General features: G+C 44.4%; 2 protein-coding genes across 20 annotated transcripts in view; one reads left to right on the top strand and one right to left on the bottom strand.

Annotated features, from left to right (window-relative positions):
- The window catches only part of CACNA1C (calcium voltage-gated channel subunit alpha1 C), a 449,723-nt gene that overhangs the window by 1,939 nt on the left and 430,460 nt on the right, over positions 1–17,324 (top strand). The window lies entirely within an intron of this gene.
- DCP1B (decapping mRNA 1B) overlaps positions 1–17,324 on the bottom strand; it is a 41,944-nt gene that overhangs the window by 21,257 nt on the left and 3,363 nt on the right. For all 4 annotated transcript variants that reach the window (XM_043441759.1, XM_043441760.1, XM_043441761.1 and 1 more), the window contains exons 2-3: positions 16,929–16,969; positions 14,841–14,968 (exon numbers count right to left, since the gene is read on the bottom strand). In XM_043441759.1, coding sequence (XP_043297694.1) covers positions 14,841–14,968; positions 16,929–16,969 — 169 coding nt within the window. The remainder of the gene's footprint in view (positions 1–14,840; positions 14,969–16,928; positions 16,970–17,324) is intronic.

Here is a 17,324-nt window from a genome sequence, read left to right as displayed (position 1 = left end):
CATGTGAACTCTCACAAGGACCCAAGGGAGGGTGGAGGGAGGAAGGAGAAGGGGGTGCAGGAAGCGGGGTGTCTGAGGGCAGGGGTTGAGACGGGGGCTCTGTATTCACGGCTGGGTAACGGGCTGCATGGCTGCTTTGTGCTGACCGGCCCTTCCACCCCATTCGGACTCTGCACTAAAGACGCATTCCATCTGCATGCTCTTTAATGCCTGTAAAGTCACATTCTTTCATTCACCCTCTGCTTCAGCTCCACTGACCAAACCCGGACAGAACCTTCACTGGCCCCAAGAGTCCACATAGCACTGTTATCTTTGGCCCCTGGTCTGGTTCTTTTCACGTGACATGGTTTTATTGCACCTCACAAATCAGGGGTCCCATGATCTCCAAACACTGGAGGTTTCCAGTGGGTGAGAAGCAGCTTCTATTTTATGAGTGACTGACACACACACATTTTGGGAGAAACAGGAGAAAGCCTAGACAAATGCTGTGAAGTGAAAACAATCTTCCTCTTTCTAAATAACTTCCTTACAAAGTTAAGGCCATAAAAAATGACAAAGAATCAGCCTCTCGACTAAACTGGTACACTAATTTGGATCAAATTATATGGATTTCCCAACTGTAAATGAGAATTCAGTGTCTTCAGAGAAAAAGACGCGTTAATCTTCCAAAGGTTTCATTTCTAACAAATGCATGTTATGTCATTAGACCTTCCAAATCTCTACAGAGGTCTTTATGCTCCCCTAATGGGGAATCTGAGGTCTTGTCTCTGCCCTCAGGTTCATGAACAGTCACATGGAATCTTCTCAATTATATACTAACTTCCTAATTTTATTTATTTCAGGAAAAATTTGCTTTAGTCTGGGAGATTTAACAGAGTAAATAAACACAAAAATAAGAAGCAGAAATAGTCACGGGTGATAATAAATATAAATAGGAACAACTTCTTCTGTTTTGTTGGCCATTTAAATTTATAGTTTAATTCTGCCCATAAACTGGCTGATTAACCCCTAAATCTCCCAGAAGACAGGTATGGGCTCTCTGATGTGTCTTCCCTCCTGAGGCCTTGTCCTTCAAGACTCCTCGAGACTCCTGCTTCTTTGCTCCTATAGTTTCTCACAGATCCTTGGACTAAACAAAAAAAAGCCCATGTCATAAGTGTTTATTGCTGCTTCCACCGAATCACGAGCAGTGTGGTGTATCCAACAGTTTGTTGAGTTGAACTGAAATCCAAGACGTTAGATCTTGAACCATCATCTTCACGACAGGTGCCTCCATCCCGGCTTATACGTAGTAGTCTGGACATGGCAGGTCCTCCCCATGGCCGACCACACCTTCCCCAGGACTCAGAGCATGGGCCTCTCCTCCACCAACCCTCTCATGCTCCTGCCCTCAGTTTATTTTGCATCAAACACCTGGTCATCTTTGATCTTCTGCATAACTTATGCTGCTGGGCATTTGCCATCAGCTCCCTACAGCTGTGAATTCTCACAGCCCAACACTGCGTGGGCACCAATGTTCTCATCTCCTGTGTATTTATTATTACAACAAGGCTATCATACACCAGTCCCCCGATGGACTATCTGTCAGGCACCGGCAACTCTGAGCTCAAATAATGCAATTAATCTGCAGGTTTACAAGTGTTTCTCTTGGTGTACAAGCAACAGTGCTTTGGTGTCGTAGAAAACACAGATAGCATATTCCGGTCAAATCTGATGGTAGTATTCTGAAGCTTACATAGACAAGCACCTACATTATCTTAAAACCGTCAATTCTTCCCAAAACACACTGAAACTGTGTTATCCAGAGTGAATCTCGATATAGCAAAATAAGTCTTGTCTCATAGAATTATAGTTTGTGGGAAATATATGTTTAAGGCAAACATAAAACAGTATTTTTTACAGGTCAGAAACTTGCTTTGATGAAAAACAGACTTCCTCATGTTGAAATCAGATTACTGAATTAAGTGTTTACCAGTGATAGGAATAGCTTTGCTGAAATACACTAACCATAAAAATATATAATCAATGAAAAATTTCTAAGATTTCACACAGCAGTGGTTTAGTAATGGGGCCTCATGCCAGTTTGTGACTGAGGGAAAATAAGCTGGAGTTTCTGTACATCTTTCGTTTCAACCTTAATCTATAATTATGGAAATAGCAGACCCCACTTAACCCAGAGCCCTTTCGGTTATAAGCAGTTAAATTATGGTTTGGTGCCCTTGTTAAATTAGGGTCCTATGGTTGACATAGAGGATAATTCTAACACCAGTTCTTGCCTAAAATTTCCTTTCTCCAAAACCCATCAGGACATGAAAAAATTGTAATTTTTTCCTTCTGTGGGTTAAAAATAACATCCCAATAGCTTCAAATTGATTATCTGAGACTCCTTTCTAAGTGATTTTTGGACAAGAATAGACACAAACACTCGATGCAGCCGTCCTGAGTGATTGCCATGTGCAAAGCACTGTGTTAGGGGAAATCAAAAGACTCTTCGCTTGTTAATTTCAGAAAACATTTTAGAATCCAGTTACTCTCTGCCGAGATTCAGGATTCTAGCATGTCAGACTGGGCTTTCAAAAACAAATGATAAAATACAGTCATTGCCGAGCCGTAAGAGCAGCGCATAAATCCAGACGGCACTGCTACACAGATGTTTCTCGGTAAAGTCGAGGATGTTAAGTCTCTGTGGTTCAGATAAAATAAAAGTGACCTCTCTTTTTAAAAATATTTATTTATTTATTTGGCCACGCTGGGTTCTTAGTTGTGGCATGCAGGATCTTGCAGTTGCGGCATGTGGGATCCAGCTCCCTGACCAGGGCCCCCTGCATTGGGAGCGCGCGGTCTTAGCCACTGGGCCACCAGGGAAATCTCCCCAAAGTGACCTCTCTCTGACTCTCCTCTCAGGTCGAGTCTGTGCGTCACTCACACAGTGCTGTCACACGGGCGTCCTCGTCTACGCGTGCCAGACTGTTAAGTTCTGAGAGGAGAGTTTTTCCCTGAACTCTGTGTGAGGGCCTGTCTGCAGTGAGTCCCCTGGTCCCAAAGGATGAGGCGTGAAGTCCGCGTGGACTGGCTGGCCAGGCGAGAGGAGCACTGAGGACCCGCACAGAGTGTGTAACCCAGGGAGCCGCGGGTATCACAAGGCAACAGCGGAAACACGAGAGCCCACGGTGAGGCTCTGCTGTCCGTCAGGCTTTTCAGAACGGGCCAGTTCTTGAGATAACCTGTTCATGTGCTGAACACCGGCAAGAGAACAAAAAAGCAACTCTGGGTTTAAGGTTGGAGTGACAAGTGTCATCAGTCAGGTCCCCACAGATGTGCGCCCCTTAATCACGTATGAAAACACATTAGCTCCGGAGCTGTGGTTTGTAGGAAAGAGATCAATTTTTCAGTTAGAATGGCAGAGGAGGCTACAGACAATGAGTAAGATTAGTTGACCACAGTGTAAATTTAAAATTGCTTCTTTTTAAGAAGCACAGGCTGGGGGTGGGGGGTGGGGGAGAGTGTCCTTGAAGGCTGCCCTGGCCACTGCACTCATGCATAGCAATGAGCCCACTGATGGGACAGGGCACCTCTTCTGACCGGCATGAAAGGTCAAACTCCTGTCCCCACCCCCCACCCCGTCCCTGCCAACACGGTCTGAACGAGTTTAAGGATCTTTGTCTCTCTGCCCAGGTCCTGAATAGAACAACATTCTGTTGTCATTCCTGCAAACACTAAGATTCTGTATTTGAGTCTTTCGTTGCTGGGCGGGCTTTCCCCTAGTTGCAGCAAGCAGGCACTACTCTCTAGGTGGGGCGTGTGGGCTTCTCACTGCGGAGGCTCCAGGGTGCAGGGGCTTCAGTACTTGCAGCACTCGGCTCAGGGGTTGCGGCTCGCGGGCTCTACGGCACAGGCTGAGTAGTGCTGGTGCTGTGCGGGCTTAGTTGCTCCGTGGCCTGTGGGATCTCCCTGGACCAGGGATCGAACCTATGTCCCCTGCATTGGCGGGCGGATTCTTGTCCACCGTGCCACCAGGGAGGTCCCGTACAATTACTTTGAAGGGATTTCTGGACTCTAGACAACGTCAGCGGTTCAATACTCAACCCCTGAAGTTTCTATGGGAGACGGTGTGTACATATGCAGATAGGTGCTTTTGGAGGTGGGGCGGCACAAATCACAGTCCCCCAGAACAAGGCCTGGCCCACAGCAGGAAAACAGCTGACATCTGAGGGCATGGGGGAGGGAGGCAGGCAGGAAGCCCATCAGATTCTCAAAGGGCTCTGTGACCCCCAAAAGGTTAGGAAGTACTATCCGAGGCTACAGACATACCAGTAAGGATCTCAGAATGGAAAAATAAACTCGCCATTATCTGCAGGCAGATAAGGCGGCTTTCATTTCCCTAGTAATAAATTTACACAGGGCTCACTTTTAACCTTTCAAATTGCTTTTGTAGTAACTGCCTGAACTGATTCCAAGGTTAAGACAACAGAAGATAAAGCCTCAAGGTCTTAGAATCTGCTGGATTGGGAGAGCCTATGCTCCTCCCGGCGGCCTGAGGCCAAAGAGAGGTTGAACCTCTCCACGGGAACCCCCGGCATCTTCGGCCACCTGCCCAGGTTCAGGCACGCTGTGACCTGAGCTCAAGGCAGGATCTTTGTGTCAATCTCCATCATGAAGTTGGAAAGAGGGAGGAATTTTGGGAAAGCGGGGCCACTCTGTGGCTCCTTCTCAATCACCCCGAGCAGAACATCATTAAACTGGACAGAAACATCAGACATATGTAGGTGTGTAATGACTCGGGTTAATATACAAGTATCTGGGAGTTACTTTAAGTACATTATACCTATCTACTTATCCAGATCTGGTCATTTGCTGTGTTTATTTGGTACCACAGAATGCAAATAAAATATAAGATTAGGTCTCTGCCCACAAGGGGCCTGTAATTTATGACTCACGCCACTGCTTTAAGCATAGTGCAGGTGGTCAACGGCTAGCTCTTTCATGGTGACCTGGCACCGAGAACCAAGAGGTCTCACAAGAGGCTGCTTCCAAATTCTGACTTATCTGTGCAAATCTGACCGTCTCACTGCTATTATTCTCTTATGAATAAAGTTACTACGAGGATTTGTGGAGAAGTCTTTTGGGAATGTACATATTTAGTTAGAACAGAAGAAGGGAACGTGTATGGCAGTCATGATTGACCTGTACAGACAGGTAAACTGGATCAGTCTGGCAAGGAGTTTAGGTTTATCAGTTTTACTTTTTTCAAAGAACCAGTTCTGGGTTTTGCTGATTTTCTGTTTTTCGGTGTTTTATTTCATTGATTTCTGCTATTTTTCCTTCCTTCTGCTTGCTTTGGGCTTAATTTGCTCTTCTTTCTAGTTTCTTAAGGTGGAACCTGAATTACCCATTTGAGACCTTTCTTCTTTCCTAATAGAAGTATCTGACGCTATAAATTTCCCTACCAGCCCAATTCACTCACATCTGACACGTCTCTTCATCTTTATTCAGCTTGTTTTCTAATTTTCTTGCCTCTCTGACACATCAGTTATTTAGATGTGTGTTGTCTAATCTGAAAACTTCTGCGGGTATTTCAGGTATCAGTTACTGGTTTCTAGTTCAATTCCGCTGTGGTCAGAGAGCATACTCGGTATGGTTCCTATTTCTTTAAAAATCTTTAGGCTTGCTTTATGCCCCATGATAAAGCTGACCTTGGGTGCTGGCCCATGAGCACCTCAGAAGAGGCTGTCTCCTGCTGTGGTTGGTGCAATGTCTGATAAACGTCGATTACCTCAAGTGAGTTGATAGTGTTATTCAAGTCTCCTACAGACGTGCTGCTGCTATTTGTTCTGCCAATCATGGAAAGCGGAGCTCAAGTCTCCAAGCACAACTGCGGGTTTTAACTTCTTTCAGTTCTATCATTTGTCACTTTGAGTATCCTGAAGTTCTGTCGTCAGGCTAAGTATTTCGGGTGAATTGATCCTTTTATGATTATGTAATGTATCTCTTTACCCCTGGTAATTTTCTTTGTTCTGATGTCTATTTTGATATTAATATAGCATCTCTGGCTTTCTTCAAGTTTTTAAAAAATCTATTTTTAAAAATTAAGTACAGTTGACTTACAATTTTGTGCTCATTTCAGGTATACAAATGATTTAGCCACATATATATTCTTTTTTCAGGTTCATTTCCCATATAGGTTATTACAAAGTATTGAGTAGAGTCCCCTGTGGTATACCATTGGTCCCTGTTGTTTTTCTTGTGCACAGTAGTGCATATATATTACTCCCAAGTGGCCTTCTTTTAATTAGCATTCCCATGGTTTGTCTCTCCTCTCTTCTGCTCTGTTGGTACCTCCTTTCTTGCCTTCTTTTGGATTATTAAAATGTTTTAGCATTCGGTTTTCATCTATCTATTGGTTCTCTTTTTAAGTGGCTGCTCTAGGAATCACACTATACATATCTAACTTTTCAGTTTACCCAGCTATTTCACCACTTCAAGCAAAATGTAAAGGCTTTACAACTACACAGCTCCTGTCCCCCACCACCCTCAACCTTACAGCTGTCCTGTGAGTTACATCTACACACAATGAAGCCCCCTCCTGATACTGCTGTAACTTTTGCTTTTGGTAGTCATTTGCATTTTAAAGAATCCGAGGGCAGAAAAACATCTGTTCCACTGACCATTTTTTTTACTATTTATGTTGCTCCTCCTTTACCCCGAGGCCCCGACCTTCCCTCGGCAACTCTTCCCTTCAGTCTGAACAACTTCTTTCAGCCTCTACTTCACAGCAGGTCTGCTGACAGGAAAGTATTGAAGGTTTTCCTTTATCTGAGAGTATCTTTTTGTTTTACTTTCCTTCCCGAGGAACATTTTCACTGGAGATAGAATTCTAGGTTGACAGTTGTTATTTCAGCACTGTCTTCCAGACTCCATGGTTTCTTAAGAGAAATTTACTGTCGTTCAAAACATTGTTCTGTATGTACCATTTCTGGTTCAAGGCTTTTTGTTTGTTAAAGTCTGTTTTTCACCAGTTTGATGATGTTTATGGGCATGATTTTCTCTGAGTTTATCCTGTTTGGGGTTTCCTGAGTTTCTTGAATCCATACATTTGTGCATCACGAAATTTGGAAAAATTCCAGCCATGCTTTCTTCAAATACTTTTTCTACAGCAGCCTTTCTCCTTTCATGGGACTCCAACGACACAAATTCAGACTTTTTGGTATTGACCAACAGGTGCTGCGAGGCCCTGTTTTTTTGGTTTTTAACCTCTTTCCTGTATATTTTTCAGGTCGGATAGTATCTACTGATGTGTTTCATGTTCACTGACTTTTCTTTCCTCTGCCATCTCTGTACTGCTAGTAAGGCCATTCACTGGACACCCTATTCTGTCCCAAATGTTCCTTCTGAGTTCTCACACTGCTTCTCTGCTGAGAATTTCCATCTTTCCACTCATCTCTGAGGACCTGTCCCACCTCACAGGGCACAGTAACTGCCTTACAGCCAGCCACTGGCCTACCACGCCAGCATGTGGGTCATCTTGGGGCAGCCATCTGCCGACCGACCTTCCCCATGAGAGCTGTCAGATTTTCCTGGCTCTCTGTGTGATGGATAATCCTGCGTTGCATTTGGACGTCTTGTTGAGACTGTGAGACTCTGAGTCTTCTGAAAACTCTTCAAAGAGTGTCAAGAGGGTGATCGACTTGTTCAAGTTTAGACAGGAAGATGGTTAGACAGCATCACAGACTCACTGGACATGAATCTGAGTAAACTCGGGGAGATGATGAAGGACAAGGGAAGCCTGGCATGCGGCAGTCCATGGGATCGCAAAGAGTCGGACATGTCTGAGTGACTGAACAACAGACAGGAAGTCCCATCCTGCCTTCTGTAGATGATGGTTCCCATGTCAGCTCTATTTTCAGAGGTGTGTCTGCCCCTTGCAGACGCCACTCAGGGGCTGGCCTGGTGCGTGGTGGTGGTGGACGTGGTGGATTAGTTCTCTGGGCCTCGGCTGTGGTTCTGTGGCTCTGGTGTGTGTGTGTGTGGGTGTGTGTGTGTGATGCTCACAGGTGAGATCGGCTGTGGTTCTGTGGCTCTGGTGTGTGTGTGTGTGTGTGTGTGTGTGTGTGATGCTCACAGGTGAGATCGGCTGTGATTCTGTGGCTCTGGTGTGTGTGTGTGTGTGTGTGTGATGCTCACAGGTGAGATCGGCTGTGGTTCTGTGGCTCTGGTGTGTGTGTGTGTGTGTGTGTGATGCTCACAGGTGAGATCGGGACAGAATCAGGGGGTCTCTTTGTCCAGCGCACTCTCCAGCACTGTCCAGCCTTCTCCCCAGTCTTCTGGCCCCAAAGTCAGGGTATCTCTCAAGAGGTCTAACTTCTCACACTGTCAGGTAGTCCCCGTAGCCGGGCAGCTTGCAGGGTAAAGCAAAGAAATATCAATAAAAAAGCCCATATATATATATATGAAAAACTGAAAGTCGCTCAGCCACGTCTGACTCTTTGAGACCCCAATGTCTATACAGTCCATGGGATTCTCCAGGTCAGAATACTGGAGTGGGTAGCTGTTCCCTACTTCAGAGATCTTCCCAACCCAGGGACTGAATCTGCGTCTCCTGCATTACAGGTGGACTCTTTACTGTCTGAGCCACCAGAGAAGACATATGTGTATATATATGTGTGTACATATACACATGCTAAGTTGCTTCAGTTGTGTCTGACTCTGTGACTCTATGGTCTGTAGTCCACCAGGCTCCAGGCAAGAACACTGCAGTGTGTTGCCAAGCTCTCCTCCAGGAGATCTTCCCAACCCAGGGATTGAATGTCTCCTGCATTGGCAGGCAGATTCTTTACTGCTAGTGCCACCTGGGAAGCCTATATGTATATATATCTCCTAGGAGTTCCCTACACGCTTGAGGCCACAGGGGCCCCTTCTCCAGCCCCTCAGGCAGAAACAGGCTTCCTGTGGGATGTCATGTGCCTGTCACCCCTCACTGCCAAGGTGGCAGCTTGGGTTTGCAGGGCAGCCGGCTTTGGGCCAGGCTGGGAGGGGAGGGGAGACTCTTCACACTCTGAGCTCACAGCAGCCCACTCTCCAGGCCTCCACAGAGAGGCTCCCCCTGGTTTCTGCTGCTTCTGTCCACAGTCCTGGGACATGGCTCGCTCTCGAGTCACACTCAGGAGATAAAGCAGGAGCGAATAAACCAGGAGACTTGCCACCACACTGGCTGTTCTTCAAGTTCTCACTTCCCTTTTGATATGCCTGCTGTTGTTTACTCTCATAATCCACAGGCTCTCTGGTTTTCTGTTCTGTCCACAACTTTCACTGTAGCCAGTGAGAGGAGTGTCAGTGTGAACCTGCTCTATTTTGGCTGGTGTTGGAAGCTTATCTCTCACTCTAAGGACTTATGAACCAGCCCAGGTAACAGAAGCCTGGCCTGGGGACGGATGCAGGACTAGAAGGAGAAAAGGGCTGAGATCCGGCCACGAGCCGTGAAGGCCTCGAGCTCACTTTGCCATCACCACAACTAAAGCCCCTCCCGTGGAGACCGAGCTCTACAGACAGGGGCATGAGATGTCCCCTGCTGGCTGCTATGCAGCCCCACTGAGCCACCAGGGAAGCCCTCTCCAGTTGTATTTTTAATTTAAATTCTCATAAAAATAACACACACACACACACACACATATATATATATAATTTTAAATATCAGATGCTGTGAGGTTTTATGACCGATAGCAGAGTTCTGCTCTAGCCATGATGGGCCTGACTACTGTTGCCCAAAAGCAACCTTCTCCATGACAGTTACTTCTGCTCTCCAATTCTTTTCTCATCCAGCGATTTTTCTGGTGTGTCGATCTCTTTTCCTATATATCATGTATACGCTTTTTTTTTTTTTTTTAAGATTTTTTTTCTTGATGTGGAATATTTTTAAAGCCTTTTACTGACTTTGTTCCAGTATTGCTTCTGTCTCATGTTTTTGCTTTTTGGCTGTGCAGCACGTGGGATCTTAGCTCCCAGGGGTCGAACCCATACTCTCCGTGTTGGAAGGTGAAGTCTTAACCACTGGACCGCCAGGGAGGTCCCTACACTACTTTTTGATTCTTAAAAAAAAAAAATCCACTGAAGAGAATTTAGTTTTCTGACAATACATGCACACTCTCATCTAGAAACACACACACTTTTTTCCCCATACTTTCAATGTAAGTATAACACTATCTCACATTTGGTGTTTGTCTTCATGATCAGGAGAGCCAAATGGTGTACTATGACTCTATTTCCTTTTCTGTACAATGTTTTGTTTTCCCAGGAATTAAGAATTGCTTCATTTGTTGTTTTCCATGCCCTTAGCTTTCAATGTTCCTACATCATTAACCAAAGTCACTGAAAAAGGAACTGTAAATATCCCAAGAGAGTCAAACTCTTAGGTGTAAACTTTTTCTTAGACACACTTCCTAAAGCTTTTCATCTTCCTACTCTAATTAAAACAGACTTTTCTTTAGTTCAGATGCATAGGGGGTCACCATGGACTCTTTACCACTGTTCTCCGAATTCCTCTACCTCCAACTTGTGCTTGGATTCCCCCACTTTCCTGCGTGGCTTGTGTATCTGTCACAATAGCCCAGGTCACGCTGCACTAACAAACAACACTCGAATGTCAATGGCTTACACAGCACACGTCTGTCATGGGCCACCTCTGTACCGTGTCACCATCATTCCAGGACCCAGGCTGACAGAGCAGCTTCTGCCTAAACAACCTGAGTCCTCACAGCAGAAGGGAGAGATGTGGTCAGTCGGGAGTTGGTTCGCACATATCTGCTCACTTCTACCCACATCTCTCTGGCCAAAGTGACTCACACAACCATACTTGAGGCCTGGGGCAGGCGGGGTGGGGGCCAGGGGGAGGGGAGAGAGACAATTATACAAGAGCCTCCCGGAGGGGTGAGTGGAGAGGAACCAGACCACACTGTCTGCTGTCAATAGACCAGAGGTACCGCCCCCTACAGGGCAACGGTTAGTGGTCATGAAGAACAAAGCAGTCACTTTGAGTCTTCCTCTTTCCTGTTCATTCCATCTTGTTCATGAAATCCACCCTCCATCTTCATGGGTTTGTATCTCCTTTTTACTCCTTTATTGTCATTTCAGTTGTTTCAGGAATGTGTTCAATCTACCACGTTGAGCCAAAAGTCTACCAACCAATCACTTTAAAAGGGAACTTGTAGGATGTAGTCTAACTGAAAGACGAGGACTGTCTGAACTATCACTTCCACCCTTTTCCACCATTTGAGGCAGCTTTTCTCAGATCTTAAAATGTCAATGAAGCGTTCAAATTGTGCTGCTTTATGAGAACAAAACTACCCAATATGGTGAATTCTTTAAAACTGAGCAGTTTTCAAAAACAGCTTTGATCCCAAGTATCTTGACTTCTGCCTTTTCTGATCTGCTGTAAGCGCCAAGCTTATGTTTGCAATAAAATCAACCAGCTCAAAAGAATTTCATTCTGATTCTGTCACCACAGACAATACTATATTGAACATGCTGGCCAAGCTCTGAAATCTACCTGTCATTGTTGTCTGTAACTTATCTTAAATAAGATGATATAGTCAGAAAAATATGGTTCTAAAATACATCTCCCTATACCAGAATCTTTAGTTTTGAAATGGCAAAGACAGTAAAAAGTTACTAGAGGATAGTGATACACAAGAAATGGTCAAATTCAGCTTTATGTTACATTATTTTTATTTGATATTCTCTTTTCTAACAACTGAGATATAGTAGATTCTCAACCTAAAAAAAAGAAACTCGCTTTTTTATCTCTGGAGTGTACACTGCAAAACCAAAAGGTAAACCTGGCTCAGACCCCTCACTCCTCTGCTGGCGCTTCAGCTGCGTGGGCCTGCATGTCTGAGGCTGGGCTTACTCAGTTCAGATGCTCTTTCCATCTTAAAAAAGTTACAGACTCTATAAATTATGTAATCCCTCGAATCTCAGTTTCCTCATTTACAAAACAGAAACAGGAGGATTTCTAAGGAAAAGTGATGAGAATTAAATAACCCATAGAAAGCCATGACGTCATGCCTGGGAGGCAGGAAATGCCCAGTGAAAGTGTGTTGAGAAAATAAAATTTCTGTCCTAATACAGCAGCTACCCTATGTACCTTGAAAGCTTACAGAGGTCAAGCTTTTTGACAGCCAGGCTTAAATATCATGAATGCTTTACTGTAATAAAACCATACAAGTTGTATTTGGCCAAAATCCAAAGTTACTTATTCATTAAACTTTTTTTTTTTTAATTAAATGAAAGTTTGAGATTTCTACCTCTTTATTTTGCTCTTCTAAATCCATACACTTCTATAAAGGGACAGTTACCTCCTCAGGTACTAATTTTTTTAAACCTAGCGTTTAAAAACCTAGAGTCTGAAAAACTCACCAGAACCCTTTCTCAGTGCTGCCTCTCGACATGTCCCAACCTGGCCTGTGACACACATCGGTCCAAGTGAAACCTTAGAACTAACCAGAGAACCCTGTCTCAACAGAACTCGAGAGGTACAGTCTAAAAAATAGTCCTGAGGGAAGCTGGGTTCATTTTCCAAAGGCTGATGAATCAATCTATACATCATCAGAGAATATACAAACCTGGGGCAATTTATCATATGGAGTATCAGAGTTACTTAAAAACATCAGCAAGGTACTGACACTCTGAGAGCACCTGGAGCAAACCCTTCTGGGAAACTCTTGACGTCAGAGGCTGAAGGGGCTTTTGTAAATAAACTAAAACCAAGTGACTGACTGCACAGTCAAGATGCACCAGATAATAAAGACAAAAAGCAAAATAAATTCAGGAAGGTAAACAGATTCACTGCCTTCCATTCCCTGATGTTCAACTGACTTCATGTCTTCCCTATGGAAGCTCATTAGAGACACTTGAACGTGCACCGAGAAGGCTGCCTTCGATTTGCGCTCGTGCGGGACAGAGGCGAGGGCAGCCCAGCAGGTGCAGGGAAAGCAGCGGGCCTGGCGTCAGAACGTGTGAGTCTGGCAGGGCTGAGGCCCCAGGACACTCAGTTCTCTCGGCTGCAAAGCAGTGGGGAGCAGCCTGCCCCTCAGAGCTGGGACGAGGAAACGTGGGAGAACGAAGGAAAACACCTGGGACGGTGCATCCGATAGAAACATGGGTGAACCACGGAGGAGAGCCACAAATGGAATTTTAAATAAAAAAATAAAAAGCAGGTGAAATTAAGTTTAATAATACTTTTTATTTAACTCAATATACTAAAAAAGATTACCATTTCAACAGGTAAACTGATATCATACTGAGATTTTTTTTTTACATTTTTTTTTTTTGGTACTGAAGTCTGTGAAAATCAGCGTGTTTCTGACACTCACGGATCAGCTCAATTCAGACCAGCCGCCCACAGGAACGCACGGGATGGCGCAGTGTGGAGCCCAGGAGGGGCTGAGCATGTTTATCAGACCCTAGCAGACAAACCCTGCGGGGCTAAGGAGATCAACCACATCAAACAGAGCTTGTATTTTCCTATCTTTGGTATAGTATATAATACCTAATAGGTAATACTGCAGCAAGAATTGGTCAGTATCATCTATACTGACTAGACTCAGTATTTATCCAAAATAAGAGCAACCCAAAATTATTATAAGCCACTAATAGTCATTCATTTTATATTTATTTTTGTGGTTAATTTTGTTTATTAGGATTTGAATTACATACCAATCTCACATAGAATCTAATAATCTCAAAAAAAGAATATAACCTGACATAAGAATAAGTACACAAAAAATTTGAACTACAAGTTACAATTGATTAAACTACACCTTCTGGCAAAGAAACAGGAATAGGAAACAAAATATTTCTCTATTTTACTAAACTTTTCACTTCACAGGACCTACCATTAGAAAGTCATGTTTAATAGCTTTCTTGTAATTTTTTTCTTATAAAAGGTTAACTGCATTCTCTAAATAGGATGACCACCTATTATGACAACTCAGTTACATGTGAATATAATTTTAAGTAAATATAGTATTAAAGTGATGCTATACTTACTTCAGAACAAGTCAATGGGGATGAAGCACAAAATACGACTTGTGTTACATTTGTTACTAAGGTAACACTGGGTAGTACACAGTAGGCAAATTCTTGTATCCTGAGCTCAAAGAATAGGGTGGAAGATGAACAGAAACCATTTCTGAGCTGCAAAGTCATCACGGAGCAAAGCACATGCACCCGTGTTTCTGCAGCTCCGAGTTTGCACTCATTTCCTGTGTGGAGAAACTCCTGAGTCATATCACTCTCATCACTTTTGTGGGCCGCCCCACAGTGCAGCGCAAGTGGTCAGATGAGACACAAGAGTGAAATGGACATAGGACTGTGGGTGCTATGCTACCCATTTCAAGCCTGACAGGGACCATTTAGTTAACAGGACTTCAGCTTTACCAAGTGTTAGGAAGTTCTTAACAACCAAAACTCATTGGACTTTAATGTCTATTTACTGTGCACTCAAAAGATGGTGCTTCTGGAAGACAGGCCCCTCCCTCGAGCATCTCGTCGGATGCTCAGCCATAGGGACCCACAAGCTGAATCGCTAGTCGAGGTCCTCTGTGGACTCCCAGCCCAGGACTCACCTCTCCCGGCCCTGCTCAGGCTCACACACAAAGCAGCCCAGCTGTGGAGGATGAGCTTTAAACACTCACAGCTTCACAGTCACACTGTCTCCGTCTAAACTCTCCCGAGGAAGATGCCATCCCCCGCCGAGCCTTGCACCTCCCAGGCCACCCGTGCTGACCCCAGTCACGGACACCAAACACCACGACAGTCACCACGGTCCCTCACACGTGCAGACTCACATCTGGCATTTCTGTAGAGAAGGAAGGGGTCCTGTAGCAGGAAGTCCAGGTCTTTGGTGATGGGCTCCGTCCTGTTCTCCATGCTCAGCCTGTTCATGATGGTGAAGCCGTGCTTTGGAGACGCAGACCTAGAGGTCGCCAGGGCAGGGGACATGGAGAGGGGGCGTTCAGAGCAGAGCGCTTCCAGGACAGGGGCAGCCATCACACCTTCAGCCTTCCTGCCCCTTCACCGTGGGCCGCACCAACATGCGGACGTGTACGGTGAAGTCCAGCCCTACAAATCTAAGGGCAGGGGTTGGGGGGGCACAGACACATAGCTGGTTTCCCTACCAAGGCTGCAAGCTTCTTTAAGGCAGACATGGTAACCACTTTAAAAAAAAATACTGGCACATACTTTTAAAGAAGCTTGACTGTTGATATAGAGTGTATATCACAGTTACAGGAAATGTTAGTGTTGGTCTGAAATTGAAAGCTGCATAATTTCTTACAGAAACAATGCAACTCTGGTCAATGAACTAGTGAGGATACACAGTACAATTAAAACTTTATACAATTTAAAGCAAAGAGCAGATATCGACTTTTCTTCAAGATAAAGCCAACAGTCTTACAGATAAGCTACTATAACATTTTCTGTCCACAGAACTGTGCATTTAGTGACTTTTTAGTTTTAATTTTGTTCAATAAACCTGCAGTGCCTACTGTCAGGCAGGGAGAACCCTGATCACAAAGAAACTAACAACTACAAGTGCATCTGTCTACCCTTGGAGGGTAGCCAGACACCAGCCCAGTGTGCAACTTCCGTAACAAAACAAGGCACACGTGCAGGCTGCAGACTCACCCTGGGGCCGGGGACACGCCCAGAGGGATGCTGTGCGCAACCGGGAGAGACGGGGTCTACATCTCAAGTTCTACTTCACCTCCAACCATCTGACCTACTGACCACAGTTCTCCTTTGAGATTTATTTTAAAACTGATGGAAGGCCATCCTTGCCTAATTTATTTTACTTAGTGGTAGAGTGGTGCTGGGCATAAAGGCAGTACCAGATGTAATCACGACCATCATTTCAAGTTAAATTCTGGGGCAGTGTGAAGAGTGACTCCCAAAGCTCTCAACAGAGGGTGCTCTGAAAACCACCATGGGGCATAACTCTGTTACAGACAGACAGACATGGGGGGAAGCAAAGACATGGTTTTTAAAATGGATTAGGTGTTTTTACAGAATCAGAATTTGATTGTTCCAGTATTTTGGCAGCTCTGCAAAGCCTCTGTGGCTGTAGAGGCACTGCCTGTCACCTGATCCCAGGGATGGTCTAGTCACACCACGGTTTATCTTCAAAGGTGAATGGGCGTATAAACACAGATGACAGAGAGAGTGTATGCGTGTATGAGAAGAGTCTGCACCAGGCCTCTGTCCTGTATCTCTGAAACCTGCTGATGGTGACGGGACTCAGCTATGACATTTTATGTGAATGTTTATGTGAACAAGAAGTTTAGCTGTTAAGACAGTATTCACACTACATATCTCTGTGTATATGTGTTAACTATACAGATATTAACAATATCTGATAAAAAATTACCCTAAAACATGAATTTATTACATCTTTCCTAAAACTTATTTTGTTAGTTATATGACGGAGGACTCAGAGACAACTTTAATCTTGGATCATGCTTCTTTAAAGAGTCAGAGGCAAGGGTGGCCAATAACATTCTCTTCCAGACACTGATTAAATGATCTAACATTCTCAACAGTGCATTCCTAGTTCCTCATCAGTTCACTGTATTCAAGTACTTTGTACCACTCACTTGAGCTAAAGAATAAATATTTAATTCTGTTTTAAAAAGAACACAAAGATTTAAGTTCAGCTATACTGCAGTTCACATTATATTCTGTAATTTGTATTCACCACACTAGACAGATGACATTATTCAGTATTTCCTTCCGTATGTCAACTAGTTACTTCAAACTCAGACTCAGTGCCTGTACTTCTCTGAACTATAATAAAACTCCACTTGAGGAAGGGAGACACACAGAGCTAAAGACATGACTCAAAGGCTGTCAGCTTCTTCATAAAAGTGAAGGACTCTTACCTTGTGTAAACAAATAAGGTTCCCTCCACATCAGTCTTTTCCTAAGAAATAAAACAAACAGTAACATAAGCATATTCTCTTCACTAATGGGAAACAGTCACAGAGGTCAGAGAACACAAACATCTTAGAGAACAGGAATTTGATCCTGTTTCAAGTGGGGGTAATTCTTAGGGAAAGGCAAAAAGCAGACTTTGCCAGTGGTGACTTTGCTGCTTAAGCAGCAGGAAGTGCCCTCCTATTGCCATTTACAAACAAACCGTTGATGCCTCTCTTTACCGAGCACAGGGGCCACAACACCTCTGGTTGGACAAAAGGAAACAAACATGCTCCGCAGCCTCCTAAGAAAGAAGGGATGGTAGTAAATGTGCTGTCCACCCCTCTGTCTCTGGGCTGGGG

The sequence above is a fragment of the Cervus canadensis genome, chromosome 21 (genome assembly GCF_019320065.1).
Source record: "Cervus canadensis isolate Bull #8, Minnesota chromosome 21, ASM1932006v1, whole genome shotgun sequence".
Lineage (NCBI taxonomy): Eukaryota > Metazoa > Chordata > Mammalia > Artiodactyla > Cervidae > Cervus > Cervus canadensis.
This window is presented reverse-complemented; position numbering and strand designations above follow the sequence as displayed.